This window comes from Rhinopithecus roxellana, chromosome 9 (genome assembly GCF_007565055.1).
Source record: "Rhinopithecus roxellana isolate Shanxi Qingling chromosome 9, ASM756505v1, whole genome shotgun sequence".
Classification (NCBI taxonomy): Eukaryota; Metazoa; Chordata; class Mammalia; order Primates; family Cercopithecidae; genus Rhinopithecus; species Rhinopithecus roxellana.
Window position 1 is genome coordinate 41,284,153 of NC_044557.1, and position 20,409 is coordinate 41,304,561.

Here is a 20,409-nt window from a genome sequence, read left to right on the forward strand (position 1 = left end):
GTTAGTTTGGATTACATGATTAGTCATTAGTTTTGATTATAAGAATTTAGAAAATATACATTTTTTTTTATTTAGGCCAGGCTGGTCTCAAAATCCTGACCTTGTGATCCACCCACCTCAGCCTACAGTGCCCAGCCTTCCCTCCTTTTAAAACATCATCATTCACTATGTTGCCATTTCCATTGACAGTGCAAAACCAATGATAAGAAAAACTGATGCCAATTTTGCACCAATCAAGCAACAGCACCAGACAGTAGCAGAGAAAAGGTCCAGTGTCACTTAAGAAAGTCCTTGAGGGAGCAGGGAAAATGATTGTTTTAATAAATCATAACACTTGAATACGTAATGCGTCTCTGGGGCACGGTGAAGCCTCAGGAAGTTCTGGAGAAACAAACATCTATGCAATTGTTTCAGTTTTGAGTTGAGCTGGCTGATTGGTTTTCTGTTGAACTCCTTTTTATTTAAAGAATGGCAGACAAACTATCACTGCTAAGATTTGAGTATTTGTCAGGTGTTTATAAAAATTGAACGAGTCTTTTACTTCAAGGAAAATGACTGACAAAATTTGAGCCCAAGACAAAGTTAAAGTTTTCTAATTTTCATTAGAAATAAAATTGTAATTTTCATGTCTAATTTTCTAATGAAAATTGGAAACTTTTCAAAAGGTTATATCTACCATCATGAGTTTGACAGTTTTTCAATGCTTACAGATCTTTCTAATGAAATACATGATAATATCAACAAATATATTTTTTTAGATAATTTATAGGACAATGTATAAATATTTGAAAAAACTCATAACTCGATGAATCACTATTTTCAAGTGACCGATGTATGAGGTACGAAATCATGCACATACAAAAAATTAATTCAGGAAAGAAGTTCAGCCAATAAATTTTGATGTAAGAAAATAAAAATGTTTATTTTCAAAATCCCATATTCAAATGGCATCTAAAATTTAAGATGATATCATTTGCCAATTTTTGTTATAGTGTCAAATAATATATTCAGTCATATAATAAAAGATTCTAAAATACTAATTTCTTTTTCAGCTATATGTAAAGCTGGATTTTTAAAAAATATTTTATTAAAACAATATTGTGCAACAGATTAAATACAGAAGCATATATAACAATCCATATAAAATATTATACCCTAATAATAATTCAAAGAAAGCTAAAATGGCTATGAAAATGTAAGCCAAATGTGGTTTCAGAGTAAAAAATATTACTCAAGATAAAGAAAATCATTTCATAACATAAAAGGTATTAAACAAAAATACATGGCAATTTTAAACATTTGTGTACCTAACAACAGAGCTTCAAAATACATGAAGCAAAAACTGATAAAGCTGCAATGAGAAATGGCAAACTCACAATTTTAATAGATTGTTTAGATAAATCTCTCTCAATAACAGATTTGACAATTGACGAGAAAATTAGTAAGGATCTCAAAGCCTTGAACAACACTGTCAACCAACTTGATCTAACTGACATTTATGGAACACTTCACCCAACAACACTAACATATGTGTTATTTTCAAGTTGTCATGGAACATTTACCAAGATAGAGCATATTCTTGCATAAAGCAATTATCAAAACATTTTTAAAAGTTTGGATCTTATAAAGCATAATCTCTAACCATGCAGATCCTTGGAAAATATCCAGATATGTGGAAACAAAATAGAAAACTTTTAAATAAATCATGGAACGAAAAAGTAATCAGAAGGGAAACTATAATGTAATTTAAGCTGCATGAAAATAAAAACACAGCTTATCAAAAATTGAAGAGATGCAGCCAAAGCATTCCTTAGAGGAAAATTCATAGCAGTAGACACCCATATTTAGAAAAAATAAAGGTCTTAAATTACTGACCTCAGCTTCAACCTTAAGAGACTAGAAAAAGAAGAACAAATGGAGCCCATAGTAAACAGAGGAAATAAATTAATAAGAGGTCAGAGCAGAAATCAATGAAATTAAAGACAAACTAAACAATAGATAAATGTATATAAAAATAAATTGCATTTTTTGGAGAAGTTCAATAATGTTGACATGTTAATAGCCAGATGGACCAAGTAAGATTTTTTTAAAATTACGAATATCAAGAATTTGAGCTGTGAAACTGCTACTCATTTATAGGATAATAAAGAAAAATAAGAATAATTTTAAGCCAACAAATTTGACAACTTAGATGAAATTTTAAAATTTCTTGAAAGACACACACTATCAAAGCTCACTGAAGTAGAAGTAGATAATCTACATAAGCCTGTATGTAGAAAAGAAGTTCAACCTGTAATTTAAAAGCTACTTGTAAGAAAATTCCAATTCCAGGTAGCTTCCCCGGTGAATTATTCCAAACATTTAGCAATGAAATATTAACAATTATACAAAACTCTTCTATGGTATTCCAGAGGACAGAACATTTTTCAATTAATTTTGAGACCATTATTACTCTGACAGGAACAAAAAAAAAAGTCTTTGTAAAAAAGGACTACTGCCTATGATAACTCACAAACATACCTGTAAAAAACTAAACATTTTAACAAGTCAAATTCAATAATCCATAAAAAGAAAAATACATCATTATAAATTAATTTTATTCCAGAATATTAGTTTATTTTTAACATTGGGAAATCACTTACGTCCTCACATTCACAAAATATACAAACAAAAATAGTCATCTCAATAGATGTAGAAGCAGCTTTTGAAATAATTCCAAATTCATGTCTGATTAAAACACACATATACACACACACACACCCCTCAAAATATTCCAAATAGAAGGATAGTTCCTCAACCTAATAAAGGACAGCTATGAAAAACCAACAAGCAATGTTATAATTATAATGAAAGCCAGAATACTTTCCACCTAAGCTCAGGAATAAAGGCAGAGATGTCTCACCATTTCTATTCAGTCTTGTAAAATAGTTTCTAACCACTGCACTTAAACAAGAGAAAGAAATAAAGAAATTCAGATTGGAAAGCAAAAATTAAAAATCCTTTTAGTTACAGATAACAAAATCACCTAGGGAGAAAGTTCTAAGAAATCTATTAAAAGAGCTACTATAACTAGCTTATCTCTGTTATGTATATATTTGTATACACATACAAACACCATAGATGATACAAATAACATTTTACATGTGTATTTAATTTAAGAGAAAATGTAATCTTTCAAAGCATTTTCCCAGGTGTTACCATATTTGATTGCTATTGCTACAAACATAGAGACATATAAACAACATAATGATTTCCCAAAAAGCTAGGAAAGTGACAGATTGAAATTATGTTCTGAGATAAAGTTCTACAGAAACCTGATCTATATTCCATCCCTGACGGGCCATACATCTGCACAACCTAGATTCTCGCTACCTCCACCCCAGCCAGATCAACACAGCACTCAGAGTTAATGTACATCCTGAATTTAAACCTCTTTTTCAGAAATAAGTCTAATCTGAGAATGAAATGGAGTAAAGATTGGCTGACTCACCTAGGATATGACTAAAAGTTTCATTATTACCCTTGTGCTAAGGAGACATTGGTACCTGAATATTCACAACTTCCCTGTTAAGTTTTATAGCTTAAGCATTTTCTCTGTCATTTTTTTTTAACATGAAATGCAATTTGAAGAATTTGGTATTCTCAGATATGAGTTAATTTGTTTTTAAAATACAGCTCTACAAAATTGACCAAAGAAGTTTCTAGGTTTCTGGGATGACAGGATACAAGATGGGCAGTTCCCCTCATACACAAAGTACATTTGATACGGAGAAGAGTTTATTTGTGCCACACACAGTTTTAGTCACTGAAGATGCAAAGATAAGACACTCTCCATTCTGGAGACGCTTAAGACAGGTGAGAAAACAGATGTGTGAGCACATCGTGATGATGCACTGTTGTCAACTCTAACAAAGGGGCACAGAAGGAAAGGGAAGGGAAGCAGGAAGAAGATTTTTCCTCAACAAGAGGGACATGAAAGAGGTGACTGTTGACACAAGGAAGGAAGACATAGAATGAAAAGCCCTTGGAAGAATGTGCAATTTTATCGGGTTGCTTTGTTTTTGAAAGAGATAAAATTCCTGAATGACTTCAAATGATCACTATTTTATAATATGGTACTGGAAACCAGCATCCTTCTTTTAGCTATGAGCTGCTGCATCCATGCACCACACTCACTGGATTGCTCATAACTCTTCACAACCAACTCTTCCTCTGGAGAACTTCCCTGAGCCAAAGGAAGGAAGTCATTGATTGACAGGCAGGAAGGTGGGTACAAAAGGTGAGGCCTGCTTGTCAGTACAACTTGTAGCCCAGAACTCCCCATGGGAACAGACTGAAGTGAGTCTCCAGTAAAAGCATCTTTCTGCTTAGATTTTTACTCCAATTCTATTCCACTTCCTCTACTCTGCTCCTCCTGAGAGCACTTTTCCAATAAATTACTTCAATAAGAATTTTCATCTCAAGCTCTGCCTCAGAGGGACTTCAGCGAAACCACAAACTTCTTATATATTAGTCAAGATGTGCAATAGTTAACCTATATCCATTCCAACACTCTATTTCTTCATATCTATACTTTGTATCCTTTTCATGTAAAATAATACACCATTTTACCAACTTCATTATAGACACACTGCCATTTTTTAATTTTTCTATTCCTTTTAAAACTACCGTTGTTACTCCAATTTTATTAAATAACATTCCTTCTTCCCTCTCTAATAGTATCAGTACTTTTCTTCCATTTGTAGGCCACTTCAGTAGCCTTAGCTTTCTGAACCTTTTTTTTTTTTTTCAAAAATAGTGACATTGTAAGAAGGAAAAACACATATCTTGCTTCTCTTTACTATTTTATTTTACAGCTGCTTCTAATAATAGTATCCATCTTGTAAGATGGAAAATGTGACAATTCTTGAACTCACTGAAATCAGTGTAAAAATCTAAAGTAATAGGACTATTATCACTACTGTATTCATAATGTAGCAACAGAAAATCAGTATCATCATAATCCTAGTAAAATGATTCACATTTTCTGAATAAACTTTATTGGCTGATACTAACATTCATCATTCCTAAAGTTTTTTAATGAAATAACTATGAGGCGATAATTAAATATTTTACCTTCTATCTTTAAACATTAAAAAATTGGAATATGAGATTCACATGGTTTGGCTGTGTCCCCACCCAAATCTCATCTTGAATTGTAGCACCCATAATCTCCACATGTTGTGGGAGGGACCGGTGAGAGGTAATTGAATCATGGGGGCAGTTACCCTCATGCTGTTCTCATGGTAGTGAGTTCTCACGAGATCTGATGGTTTTTTAAGAGGATTTTCCTCCACTTTGCTCATTCTCCTTCCTGTCGCCATATGAAGAAGGATGTGTTTGCTTTCCCTTCTGTCATGATTATAAGGTTCCTGAGACCTCCTCAGCCATGCTGAATTATAAGTCAATTAAACCTCTTTCCTTTATAAATTACCCAGTCTCTGGTATGTCTTTATTAGCAGTGTGAGAAGGGACTAATACAGAAAATTTAACAGATTATAAACAAAAAGTAAACTCTCTGAAGACAAATTTTGATTACACATATTTAGAGTTAAATTTTTATTATTGGTTCCTAGAGTATAAGGTGCTGACTCTAGAGTACCTGGAATTTTTCAGTATGATATGTTTTAGAATTCTACAGATAATATAGTTGCATAATGATTGCGAAGTTTTATCTTTACCTCAAAAGAACAAAAGAGTTAAACTAAACTTCAAGCTGAAATTATATATCTCTTAAAAATAACATGCTTTTTTCCATCACTATTGTATCTCTTACCTGAAGTCAGAACCTGCTCTTCTACCATTTTCTGGAATCCCAGGATCTGGACACATGTCAGAGACCAATGCAACACCTCCTTGGCTCACTGTCATAGAGAGAAACATTGTTAAAATGTTGTAGCTATTGAGGAAATACCCAGATAAAAAATGTATTCTAGGCATTTTCAGTTCTTTAATGATAATGACTTAAAATGTGATCTCCAAAGGAATTAAGACACCTTAAATACATTCAAATAAATGTTTATATTCTCACTGGTGAAAATCAAAGATGTGTTTTCCAGTGAAAGGATGATAATCTTTGGTTTTATTTCTCTTATTTTTAAGATGTCAAAATTTAATAAAAAATCTCATTTGTTCCTTATGACTACTTTTACACCAGGTTACAATTAACAGCATGATGAGAAAAATAGCATTATGAGAAAAATGCATTCACTTAGAGAGAAGAAAGCCTTCACTCATTCCCATAGATGACAACAGAGATGATATTTACTAAGTTCTATACAAAAGATACTTTAAGTAACATTACATATATTTTAAACATTGAAGTATTTATCATTGAACTAAAACCCATAATGGTTTCTTTGTTCAAGTGCACTGATTATTTCCTGAATTTCATGAAAAACCTTTTCTCCTGTTGGGACTTGCACCCAACAGGATGCAATGTTGGGACTGTGATGACAGAATAATTTTTAAAGAACTCATTTCTTTATTGGACAGAGTGGCTGTCAACTCAAAATTCATTTCACCCTGTATAATTTGTGCAATCAAACTAAAGCATTTCTTTTTTACTTTTCCCAGGAATTTGCTTAGCAGAGGGCTTGGGACCCAATTCAGTATAATGAGATGTGAGGGGAAGTCCACAGCAGTACTTCTGGGAAACATTGAAGGATGCTAATAAAGTGCATATCTATTTTACTCTGAAAACTTCTGTGTCCAGGTTTCAAATGTAGAACTCTTGGTGTGATTTTGCTATAATCCGAGGATGGAGATAACAGCATGTATGGAATAGAAAAGATGTGTCAACAACCTGGACCTGCTACCTTATTTTTGAGGCAGAAAATCAACCAATTTAGGAGTAATATCACAATTCTGAACATTCTGTTGTATTTATTATAGTTTATTTGCTATAGTTTAAATCCATTGCATAGTTGATTCTATTATTTGCAGCTGAAAGGTGTACCTATAAACATACATTTTCTCATACATATTTTAAATGATTCCATAAGAAGAAAAGAATATGCCTGGGTATATGTGGAACTCGTGGAGCATTTGATTAAAACTATGCATAAAACAACAGTAATTATAGCAAGTTTCATTTAGTTTGTTTGGAGTCAGGGTCTAACTCTGTTGCCCAGGTGGGAGTGCAGTGGCACAATCATGGATCTGCAGCCTCAACCTCCCAGAATCAAGCAATACTCCCACCTCAGCCTCCCTAATAGCTGGTAGCACAGGCTTGTGCCACCATGCCCAGATAATTAAAAACAAATCTTTTGTAGAGATGGAGTCTAACTATATTGCCCAGACTGGTCTCAAACCCCTGGCTCAAGTGACACTCCCACCGTAGCCTCCTAAAGTGTTAGGATTGCAGACATGTGCAACCACGCCCAGTCAAAATTTATCTTTCATTGCTAAGTTAGAATAAATTTGGGTAACAATATAATCCTTCATTAAACACAAATTATATTGAATATATTATGTGGTTTCATTCTTAGTAAGTGCTTCACTATTCCAAATAGGTTAGATATTTTTTAGGTGTTTTTATTTCTTTTTTAAAATAAGTTTTTTTTATAACATCTAAACATTATTTTGCTGCATGATGTGAGAATTATCTTGAATTTCAAAATTTTATTTTCTAAATGTTTAATTTTCTCAATATTACATCAAAATAATCCAGCAAGTTTGGTGATAGCATCAGTAGACAGTGAGAAAGAAAGCTCCAGACCCATATTTCCCCATGGAAACAGCAAATAAATGACTACTGAAAGATTAAAATAATTTTATAGGAGCTCTAAATAACAGTAAAGCATCTATAACAACCAAGCAAATGCCCAGTGAGAAAAAAGATATTCGAAATAGGACTGTATTTCATGATGTTTTACTCTCCCTTGTTTCATACCATGACTTGTGCGGCACAGTGCAGTTGAGAGGAAGCGGCCAGATGACTAGTTTCCTCTCTAGGGATGGAGAAGCAGAGGCTTCTGGCTGGCAGCACGATGGTCTCTCTGTGGGCTGCCTGAGAGACTGAGCTCTGTCTTTACTGATTTGCAGGTCAGATGAGGAAGGGCAGCATAATTGGGATCTCTGGCTAGAAGCCATGAGAGGCTGTGACAAGCACTGCTGTATAGAAAACTGCAGCAAAATTGCAAACCCATGGGTACCTTGGAGTAAGGGATTCCAGGCAGGGGAACACAATAGAACACATATATAAGGCCCCAATGAGAAGATGAGATGAGATTCTTTGGAACATTATTATGTTTAAAAGCAGCTGGGGAAAAAAATGAAAACAAAAACACAACAAAAGCTGCACACAAACCCAGACAGGACGTGTGCCCCCCAAAAACCTGAAAACACCCAAAGTCTTCAGTCCAGATTGATCTGAAGGCTCAGAGGCCCACTAATTAGTGAACATTTTCTACTATATTCCGCAAAGATTGAGGGTGGTAGTTAATTCTTTTCAAATGCTTATTTTTTTAACAAAAATCACAAGGCATACAAAGAAACAAGAAAACAGGCCATTCAAAGGGTCGAAATAAATCTCCAGATACAGTCACTGAAGAAACATATGCATCAGACTTACTAGAAAATGAATTTACAACAATGATTACAGATACGAATTTAAACTAATGGATATAAACTTTCCAGATTTGAGGAAAGACATAAATGTACAAATTCAAGGAGCTTAATGAACTCCTAGTAGGATAAACATAAAGAGACCCACAGCAAGAGACATAATAATCAAACTGTTAAGAGCCAAAGAAAAAGAGAGAATCTTAAAAGCAGAAAGAGAAAAGCAAGTCCTCATAAACAAGGGATCCATAATAAGACTGTCAACAGATTTCTCCACAGACATTTCACAGGTTAGAAAGCAAATGGATAGGCTGGGTGCAGTGGCTCACACCTGTCATTCCAGCACTTTGGGAGGCCGAGGTGGGTGGATCACTTGAGGTCAGGAATTCAAGACTGGCCTGGCCAACATGGTGAAACCCCATTTCTACTAAAAAGACAAAAATTGGCCAGGCATGATGGCAGGCACCTGTAATCCCAGGGAGGTTGAGACAGGAGAATAGCTTGAACCTGGGAGGCAGAGGTTGCAGTGACCTGAGATTGCACCCCTGCACTCTAGGCTGGGCAACAGAGCAAGGCTCCATCTGAAAAAAAAGAAAAGAAAAAGAAAGAGAAAAGAAAAGAGAAAAGAAAAGAAAGCAATGGATAATACATTTAATGGCTGAAAAAAATGTCAACTGAGAATTCTACATCTAGGAAAACTATCCTTCAAAAATGAAAGGGAAATTAAGACATTCCCAGACAATCAAAATATGAGTGAGTTTATTACCAATATATGTTCCCTACAAGAAAGTCCTTCAATTTGAAATGAAAGGGCACTACCCAGTCACCTGAAGACTCAAGAAGAGAGAAAGTCCCTATTACAGGTAAATACATGAAAATATATGTAAAAAATTATAGTAAGTTTGGCTTAAAACCTCCATTTTCATTTTCTACAGTATTTAAAAATAAATGCATAAAGTAATTATGCATTTATGCTAATAGTTACATTATATATAAAGATGTAATTTATGACAGCAATAGCATAAAGGGAGCAGACTTGTAAGGATTGAAGTTTTTGTATCCGATTGAAGTTAAACTGGTGTCAATTGAAGATACTGCCATCATTGTAGGAGGTTATATGTAATCTCCACGGAAACCATAAAGAAAATATTTATAGGACATGTAAAAAAGAAATGAGGAGAGGATCACAATGTGACACTACAAAAAGATCAACTAAACATAGAGGACAATAGTAATGGGTCAAATGAGGGACAAAAACGCTGAAAGACATATGAAAACTGAGTAACAGCAAAATGGTAAAAGTAAGAGCTACCCTTTAAATAATTATTTTATATATAAATGGATTTAACTCCCTGTTTTAGGCTGAATTATGTCCCTCCTCCCCACAAAGAGTTATACATTGAAGTTCTAACCACCAGTACCTCACAAACAACTATATTTGGAGATAGAGACTTTGAAGAGGTAAAGAAGAGGCTCCTTAAAGTGAGCCCTAATCCAACATAACTGGTGCCCTTCAAAGAAGGGGAAGTTAGGACACGAACACATAAAGGAAAGTTCATGTGAAGACAGGAAGAACAGAGCCCATCCACAAATCAAGGAGAGAGGGCTTAGAAGAAACCAACACTGCCCAAACCTTGATCTCAGACTTCTACCCTCTAGGACTGTGGTAAAGTGAATCTCTGTTGTTTAAGCCACTCAGTGAGTAGTGTAGTACTTTTCTTATGGGAGTCCTGGAAAAAGAATCACTCCCAAACCGAAGACATAGGTTGGCAGGACGCATTGAATAGTAAGTTAATAAGTAACAGGACCCAACTGTATGCTGCCCACAAGAGACTCACTTTAGGCATAAGGACACACAGAGGTTAAAAACGAAGAATAATCAAAGTCAGAGAGCCAGAAAGTAGAATGATGGTTTTGCCAGGGGCTGGGGCAAAGGGAAGGAGAGGAGAAATATAAGGTGTTATTGTGTAAAGTATTTCAGCAGAGTATGATGAAAATTTGGGGAGATGAATAGTGGTGATGGATGTACAACAGCATCAATATATTTAAAGCCATAGAACTGCATGAATTTTCTTTTCTTTTCTTTTCTTTTTTACTTTTTTTTTTTCGTTTTTTGAGACAGAATCTTGTTCTGTTGCCCAGGCTGGAATGCAGTGGCACAATCATGGCTCAATGCAGCCTCAATCTTCTGTGCTCCAGTGATCTTCCCAAACAGCTGCAACTACAGGCGCATGCCACCACTCCCTGCTAATGTTTTATTATTATTATTATTATTATTATTATTTTTTTTTTTTTTTCTGTAGAAAAAGGGTTTCACCACATTGCCCAGGCTGGTTTCAAACTCCTGGGCTCAAACAATTCTCCCACCTCAACCTCCCAAAGTGCTGGGATTACAGTGAGTTATCATGTCCAGCTAGAAGTGTATGCTTATAATGGTTAAAACCAGCAAGTGTGATGTTACTTCTATCTTATGTCTCTCTCTCTTTCCTTGTGTGTGTGCATTTTTTTTTTTTTTTGAGATGGAGTCTCGCTCTGCTGCCCAGGCTGGAGCGGCGTGATCTCGGCTCACTGCAAGCTCCTCCTCCCGGGTTCCTGCCATTCTCCTGCTTCAGCCTCCAGAGTAGCTGGGACTATAGGCCCTGCCACCACGCCTGGCTAGTTTTTTGTATTTTTAGTGGAGACAGGGTTTCACGGTGTTAGCCAGGATGGTCTCGATCTCCTGACCTCGTGATCCGCCCACCTCGGCCTTCCAAAGTGCTGGGATTACAGGCATGAGCCACCGCGCCCGGCTGTGTGTGTTTATTTCTATCATTCTGATCCTCTATTACATTTTTTCTGCAACCCCAGGTTTTCGTCTGTACTACGTGCTGGGGTACAGTTCTCAGTCAGTAAGCAGTGGTCTACTTCTGGCTCTCTAAAGCTTATCTCCTAAACGTATTTAGTTTCAACAGTTTCAAACTCGAATGCAGAATGTTATTTCTGCCATGTTTATTCTTCCTGCCATCACTGGCTAGATGTCTTCTTTACTCCCTCAAGCAAAATCATTATTGCTTTGGCAAATTAAAACCACTTTGGCTGGGCGCGGTGGCTCAAGCCTGTAATCCCAGCACTTTGGGAGGCCGAGACGGGCGGATCACGAGGTCAGGAGATCGAGACCATCCTGGCTAACATGGTGAAACCCCGTCTCTACTAAAAAATACAAAAAAAACTAGCCGGGCGTGGTGGCAGGCGCCTGTAGTCCCAGCTACTCGGGAGGCTGAGGCAGGAGAATGGCATAAACCCGGGAGGCAGAGCTTGCAGTGAGCTGAGATCCGGCCACTGCACTCCAGCCTGGGCAACAGAGCAAGACTCCGTCTCAAAAAAGAAAAAAAAAGAAAAAAAAAATTAAAACCACTTCATCAAGATGAATGGCTATCATTGATGTTTGTCAGAAATAATAGACTCTAGCTTGGCAGTTATTGCACTTTTCCACAATACCCAAACTGGTTGGAAACACAACACCAAGGCTGACAAAGGCCCACTTGCATTTCCCCTTTTCTATTTTTTTCTCACAAGGAATAGTAGTTAAAAGAAAGGCGAGAAATTGGAGCTACCTGCCCAAGTTGGACAAAAGCATTCCGGATCTTTTTAAAGATAATGCCAAAGTCACTTACTAAAGAAAGGTGACTTAGTCGGAATTCTATGAAAGCGCAAAATGAATTAGACAAGCCTGAATGGATTGCAGATGGTAGAAGCTAACAAAAAGTGATTAGTGATTAAATGTACAATATGGGTGATTTTTCTGAAACAGAGGGAGTTGTTTCGTGTGATAAAGAGTCAGAAAAAGTATGCTGACACACGATATGTGCAAGGAAACAACAGCTCCATAAATCTGCACCGTGAGTCATTGATTCATCTAGATAAAAAAGCTTCCAGGTTGGAAAGAGTGATGAATCCACTTCCAGCGGAATCCTCAGTACCTCAGAGAAACATTTTCAAAGAGAGGAATTACTGGGTTTCATATCACTTTAACTCTAATTTTGTTGAGTTATATCTTTTCAGATCTCATAGAACACATGACATAGATAGTAATAAATATGTTAAATGTAAGTCAAAACCTTGCAGTGAAAAATCAAAGCTGAAAATATCAATAGATGGGTTGATTACACACTATTAATACTAAAGAAAGCTATAAAATTATGGAAGTGAATGATCGGATATAAATTAGACAGTTTGTAAAAGAGTTTCAATGAATTTGATTTTTTTTTTTTTTTTTTTTTTTTTTTTTTTTTTTTTTTTTTTTTTGAGACAGAGTCTTGCTCTGTCGCCCAGGCTGGAGTGCAGTGGCCGGATCTCAGCTCACTGCAAGCTCCGCCTCTTGGGTTCCCGCCATTCTCCTGCCTCAGCCTCCCGAGTAGCTGGGACTACAGGCGCCCGCCACCTCGCCCGGCTAGTTTTTTTGTATTTTTTTTTTTAGTAGAGACGGGGTTTCACCGTGTAGACCAGGATGGTCTCGATCTCCTGACCTCGTGATCCACCCGTCTCGGCCTCCCAAAGTGCTGGGATTACAGGCTTGAGCCACCGCGCCCGGCCACAATGAATTTGATTTTAAAAGTGTAAATTATATATTTTTTAAATGACTTTTTCAAAGCATGTTGATTTACAATACCCCATTAGATCTGCACAAAACCTTGTGACTCTGTAGGGCAGTAAAGAAAATTCTTCTTCATCAAATTACCCTGCCGTTTGGGGACATGCCATATAAGTATCAATTAAAACTCAGCACGAATTTCTTTGTATCAAACTATACAGGTAGAGCAGGTGCCATCGTGAATAAAGCAAGTGTCTGAAAAGAAGTATAAGCAACTACTTCTATGACAAAGATTAGAAACAAATAAATTATTGGAGATAAGATTTATATGAGTTAATAATCAGAAATAATTACAAATGAAGTGCTGAGAATAATGACAATGATATAAAATTAAACTTATATGTTTGCTAGAAACTCTTAGTATCATTTCCGTATGTTTTGAAATTTAATCCATATAATCAGTCTATGAATTGTTAATATTAAACCCATTTTACAGGAAAGAAAACTGAAGCCAGAGTTAAGAATGAGTTGACTCCAGGGCTTGTTTCATGCCTGTAATCCTAGCACTTTGGGAGGCCGTGGCGGGTGGATAACCTGAGGTCAGGAGTTCAAGACCAGCTTGAACAACATGGAGAAACCCTATCTCTACTAAAAATAAAAAAAAATTAGCTGGGCATGGTGGTGTGCATCTGTAATCCCAGCTACTTGGGAGGCTGAGGCAGGAGAATCGCTTGAACCCGGGAGGCGGGGGTTGCAGTGAGCTGAGATCACGCAATTGCACTCCAGCCTGGGTGACAAAGCAAAACTCAAAAAAAAAAAAAAAAAAAAAAAAAAAAAAGAATGCCTTTCCGTACTTTGGCCATAATTACCTTATGAGACATTCTGCGTTGAAGGGCTTCATAAACTAGAGAGACACTTTCAGTTAATAAAAACTTTTTTATTTCTTAACAGTTGCATTCCTTTCATAAAATTTAGTTAAAAATACACTGGGCATGCAAAAGAAAAGTGAAGAGGTGTTTTCATTTATATTCCCAACCAAACGTACACATGGTGCTTTCATTTATATTCCCAACCAAACGTACACATGGGAGGCCATATGGTTTGAACCATGAGGCTTTAGTCCAAACCATCTGGTAGTGATTTTCCTTCCACTAAGAGAAAAAAAAATGCTTTCCACGGAGAATATAATCCACCTTTAGAGAACTAGAGCCATAAATTGGCTTGAATGTTAAATCTCTATGTAAGGTGCCATTTTGAGTTAAATGTTGATTTATATTTTGGATAAACAAACCAATATAAGAGCCATTTAGATAAATTCACACTTTTTAACATGGAGGCACTTACGATTTATTATTATTGTATATTTTCATTGTTGCTACTTGTTTCTTCAGAGATGTACAGATGTATTTCAGTTGGATCAGTTTTGAGACAAATTCTAACCACTTAAGCCTTCAGAGAGGTGACATGTTTTTAGCTGCATAACCATCAGGAAGGTGGTAATACAGAACATATTCTCATTGAACTTTTTAGTAGCCGTCTCCCCACTCTATTGATGAGCTTTGGATGAGTTGACAGCCCACTCTAGAATATGTGTTTGAGGGACACTATAGACTTCAGACCTTCCTGTTATACTTCAGACCTTCCTGCTATACTCAGTTTGAAATGTCAACAGTGACAGCTTTTTCCTTCAGCATTTTATAGACTCAGTATTATCTCATTGAATTGAAAAGTAATAGCTCCATTTTAATATATTTCTCCTCTTTGATCTGCAGGAGGTCAGTATCTCAGCAAGAATGAAACTTTGTCATGTCACACCCTTCTTCAAAACCTAATAACTTGATTAGATGACAATTTCAACAATAAGAAAATGTTGCCATTGTAATAATCTATTTCTTATAGCTATAAGAGGATAATTTTGATTTACAGCACCTATGGAGATATTTCTTCATGCATAACAGATTTTTTTTTTTGCTGTTTTTACAGAATATTTGTACAGTCTCTAGCAGTAGTTGTTTTTCCTCTCATAGTAGTAATCAAATGTTTACAAGTTCTATAAAAATATATAAAATAAGAATTGTTGACACTTGGAGGATAAAGTCTTACTATCAGAGCAACGTGAGAAGTTTTAAATGAATAGTTCACACAGAAATAAGTTGCTCAGCGCATATTGCTTGTAAATGTATTGTTTTAGATCTCATATTAATGGATCTCCAACTGGACATGAAGCTTCCAACCCTGAGTGAGAGGCAAGGGCTGGATTTTCCAGGTGTTTAATTCATCACATTGCCAGATTTTTTGGTCTGGTCCCTCTTTCCTCTCCCACTACACACCTTAATGTGCTGACTTTAAAAACACAAGTGGTTGATCACCCATTATCATAATTCGTATGCCCCAATTTTACCCATGTTCTCTGGTCTCTAATTCAACTGCCATGGTCTTAAATCAAGCTCTCTTTTAGTTCATAGAAATTTATTTTTAAAAAATACATTTCAGCTTCTAATGCTATGTCCTAAAATATAAAACTGATAAACTAAAAAAAATTAATGACTCTATTGTACATAAAAATAAAACGATTTGGCATTCGGAACCTTCAGTCATTCCAACATTATTCTTACCACTTCCTGCAGAGATCCTATGGTCTCAGTAGTTTTGAACACTGCAGATTCTTACACTGTCTTTATTTATTTTTAACATGGTCTCCCCTAGATTATTTTTTCTATCAGAGGGAAAACAAGTAGATTTTTCACAAGGGCTCAGATATTAACAATTGTCTTTCCAACTGATATATCACGGAAGCAGCAAATGTTCAAAGGGGAAATATTTTCCTTATAAAGCTTCAAATTAAACCAAGATGTTTATTTACTGTATGAATAAAATAAAAAATAAGAATATTCTAGTATAAAATCAGTGTAAATGACCTTAACAAAATTAATGGCACTGAACATTGTGCCAGAGCCTGGAGAACCGTCCTCATCACCATCTGTCTGATTGCACGTGATGCTCTGAGATGTTCCCGGGAATGTACATTGGCAGCACCAAAGAGAGACATCTCCATGCCTCCCGCTGGCTCCTACAAATGCAGGATGACCGTCACCTGGGGAGAGCACCAGCTTAGCTGGAGGACTGAGGGCCTGTCATTTCTGCTTTAGTCTCCTTTTGCACATTTAAGAACTCTAGACTTAAGACTCAGAAACGGTTTTGGGGGCTCACTCAAAGATATCTTACAGGATGCTCAATTATTCCTGGTCTCCTCCTCACAGTGAAAGCAGCATTTGACTAGGCCAGTTTATAGCACTTGGCATAGAATCTAAAATTCAGGCCAGCAACTTAAAAATGGGGAAAAAAAAATGGGAAAATATCTTGAAGTCATTATCTAATTTATTTTAGAAACATACATAGAGTTATAGTTAAATATATTTAAATATTTATGTAAAATATAATAATTAAACCTTAAAGTTTGTATTTGTCATTCCCTAGATGTAGAAGACCATGAGACATGATCTGAATGATGAGTGTCCACAAAAAAGTTACTTTTTGATAATAGTTCATTAGTGATTTCAGGATCTTGTAAGTACATTCAATACAGTAAATATAGATAAGTATGTATTATATAATTTATGGATATGTTTTATTACTTTTACATATATTACCTATGTATTCAGAATAAGAGAATAATGTCATTAAAACTTTAAGAGTATATATGTTAAATATAATTTATATATCCAAGTAAATATATACAATAAATAAGTATATTTATATCAATATATAAATATAAGTATTAATAAATCAATACTATTTAATGTTAAGGCTTTACTAAATATTCATATCATAGATGGTTTTAAATACACAGTTATACAATGTTTAGTATTTGTTTACCATAGTACAATATATAAGAGGAAATAAATTCAAGCATTTCCTTAAGAGTTTCTGCATTATTTAAAGAGCAGACATAGTAAATTATTTGGTTGAGAATTTCTGTGATAAACACAGTTTAACACTGTAATTAACATATCAATAACTCCATTTGATGCATTCACTCAAAAATTTAATTCTCTTAGAATATTTGCCGTGCAATTTCACTGTATATACTATTCAGATCTTTTGCAGATGTAAAATGGAGAAAGAAAACTGAGTTTGAGATTGCGATAAAAACCTTCTGTGCAGCTGTTGATATCCGCTTTGAAAACACCTAGCTGGGAGACACTTGGGAGAAGTAAAATTGACCACATGATGCTGTAATATGTGCGTAAGATTTCAGTTTCACAGATCACAAATTATTAAGTTATATTTCCTTAAAGAAATCATGGCATATCACCTCTAGTCCTGAAATCATAGACATTAACATTCACTGAGAAGACTATGTAGGTTACTTAGAGGCGAGCTATTATTTTTATTGACATAACCTCACCTGAATACATTAGATTGCTTTTAGTATGTTCCTAATCATAGCAAATTATGTACAGGTATCTGTAAATGTGGAAAAGGTAACAATCTAATATTATACTCTATATGTTCTTACAAAAATGTATAAACTTTAATGTATATAAGGAACTATGAGATATTAATAATAAAAACAGGAAGGGTGATCATCTATGCGACATGTTATGGTAAGCATGCTTTTATATATTACATAATTTAAGTGTCACAAAATCTTTATGAGGGAATTATTACTTTGCTTGTTTAAGAAATGAGAAAAGTGAGGGTTGGAATCTGCGTCAGTACATCTTGTTTATTTAGCTGATAAATATACTAAGGTATCTGATTTCAAAGCCCACATTGTTCTTTATACATTAATTCATTGTTTTCACTTTTGACCTTTAGGGGAGCTTTCAGGAGATAATGCTCATTTAGTGACCACAGGTTGAAAAGAAAACTGAAAAGTACTTCACACTCCATTAATATTTGAACTAACATTATATATCTAATATGAATTCCTGTGTAAAATATTCAAAAGGGTAATAAAAAGCAGATTACAAAACACAACGTGGTATAAATGTAATTCTATTTTTTTACATAAAATAAACATAGAAAAAGACTGGCAGTGTTGCCGGATATACTGTCTCCACCTTTGTTGACATGTAAACCCCCTCATGGTTACTGAATCTCTACCATGGCAACAACGTGGTTGTATTTTTATTTTTTTTAATCTGTGTTATAATAATGCCCTACAATGAGAATAGGTCCTTTCCTTAAAGAGAAAAACAATAATAAAAACCCAGCAGAGGTTCCAGCCCATGCACACTTCTCTGGAACCATCCCTGCCTGCCCACACCTGCCAAGGATGACCTTACGCCCCTTCCTTGTTCACCACAGCACAGGCCAGTCACGAGGACTTGGCCCAAATTGGGCAAGGCTTCCATTAACCTTAACTCGTGAATTTGAATTATTTTAAAAAATCGTCTGGGTCCTTAAGGTTTACTTCTTGGAGAACTTGAGCTATGATGCACACAGTAATATGAAGCCCTTAGTGATGAAAGCCACGGCTGGGCGGATGCCACCGGGTTGACGGCAGCCACTGGACATCATGGCAAGTGTAGGCGGAGGAAGAGGGAGTGTCTCAGAGGGAGGCAGCTCCTGCAGAGGGGAGGGTGTGGGCATCCTCACAGGTGCCCCGAGAAGGGGCAGCCTCAGAGAAAGAAGCGTAGGCACCCTGCAGGTCACATCACAGCTCATGAGAGCCATACAGAAAAGTGACCAGTGCCTAGAGCCAAATTATTTGTGGCTTCCTAGTTTTGGCACATGTGTCCAAGCCAAGAACACTCATCTCTCTCTTTCTTAAGTGGTTCTAGTAACTCAAATAATCTAAGTTTCTTTTAAAAAGTTATATAAAGCAAAGACAGGAAAAAAATAAAAGAAGAAAAGGAATAAAGAGAGTAGGAATCAGAAACAAAAGAAGAAAAAAAGATAAAGAAGGGAAAGAGGATAGAGGAAAAGGAAAGAAAAAGATAAAATAGAATTCTAACCTTGGCTTCACGGAATTCCAAGCCTTGGAGGATAAACAGTTATGGACACGAGAGGAGTGAGAAGTTGGGGGAAGAAGGGGTGTGCAGAGGAGACACCCAGGCATGACGTGAGCAAAGGCAGAAAGAACCTGGGATGTTCACAGGATGCAGGGGAAACTGCTTGTAAAGGGGAACAGTTTCAGCTGAGAAACAAGAAAACCCAGGTCAGTTACTGAGACATAGGTCAAACCATGAAGACCTTTCTGAGTGAGATGCTTAATAGGAAGCAGAGAATCTTATTTATTATTATTATATTTTCTTTCACTGATGCATTCAACTGACATGCAGGTATAGTCTCCTCCATTATTTATATGTGTATTTAGTTACATATAGTTATTGTTGGAAGTTTTATATATAAGGTCTTTCTCCCTTAAAATATCAACCATGCAATATTACTGGGAAAACTGAATGACATGAAATACACAGTACACCTAGCATTGCTCAATAAAGACAATGTTACAGCAAATACCAGCTTCTCACCTTTTTCTCCTGTAAACAGTTTAGACTAAATTATTTCAGTGCCAATTATTTGCCACATGTGTCCAAGCCAAGAACTCTCATCTGTCTCTTTCTTAAGTGTTTCTAGTAACCCACTTTCAACTTTAATATTCCATCAGTCGATCTCTACGATTCCTATACTCAGGGTTATTTTATCAAGGAATGTTATAATACACAAGTTTACTCTATAAGAGATCACGGAGATAGAAAAGACCACATGATCGGCACAGAAAGAATACAGGTAAAACAATATTATGCTAAAAGAAACATGCATCTTTCATTTTAAAAAGACAGATTACTTGCATACTATAAGCAAAGGCTAAAAGATATAACTTTGATCCGTCAGAAACACAGGGTTTGATGTCTCAACAAATAAAACTAGTTGTATAGGGAATCACGCCTTTTCACTTAGAAGTAAGTAGATTTAAAATTTTATTTTTACAGTGTTTGTTTGTTGCCTATAGTCTCATTGAATTATATTTAAAAACTGGAAAAATATTTTAACATATTTTTTGAACAGACCCCACAATTTTATTTGTAAAAAGAAAACATTTCAAACTATTATTTTCCTACATGAGTAATCAAAATTCCCGTGGAAATAACACTTTAAAATAGAAATAGAAAGTTAACTGTAGCCAGTTTCATTTAGTTATTCAACATCCACTCAGTGAAATGTTGACTGAATACCCCGTACAGACAGGCTCTGCATCAGCTCCCGGGAGGTGTCAGTCTTCC

At 35.6% G+C, this 20,409-nt stretch overlaps 1 protein-coding gene across 1 annotated transcript in view; it reads right to left on the bottom strand.

Moving 5' to 3' along the window:
- CSMD1 (CUB and Sushi multiple domains 1) overlaps nt 1-20,409 on the bottom strand; it is a 2,044,058-nt gene that overhangs the window by 639,289 nt on the left and 1,384,360 nt on the right. Inside the window, exon 8 of the mRNA XM_030937494.1 lies at nt 5,816-5,903. Within this exon, the coding sequence (XP_030793354.1) occupies nt 5,816-5,903 (88 nt within the window). The remainder of the gene's footprint in view (nt 1-5,815; nt 5,904-20,409) is intronic.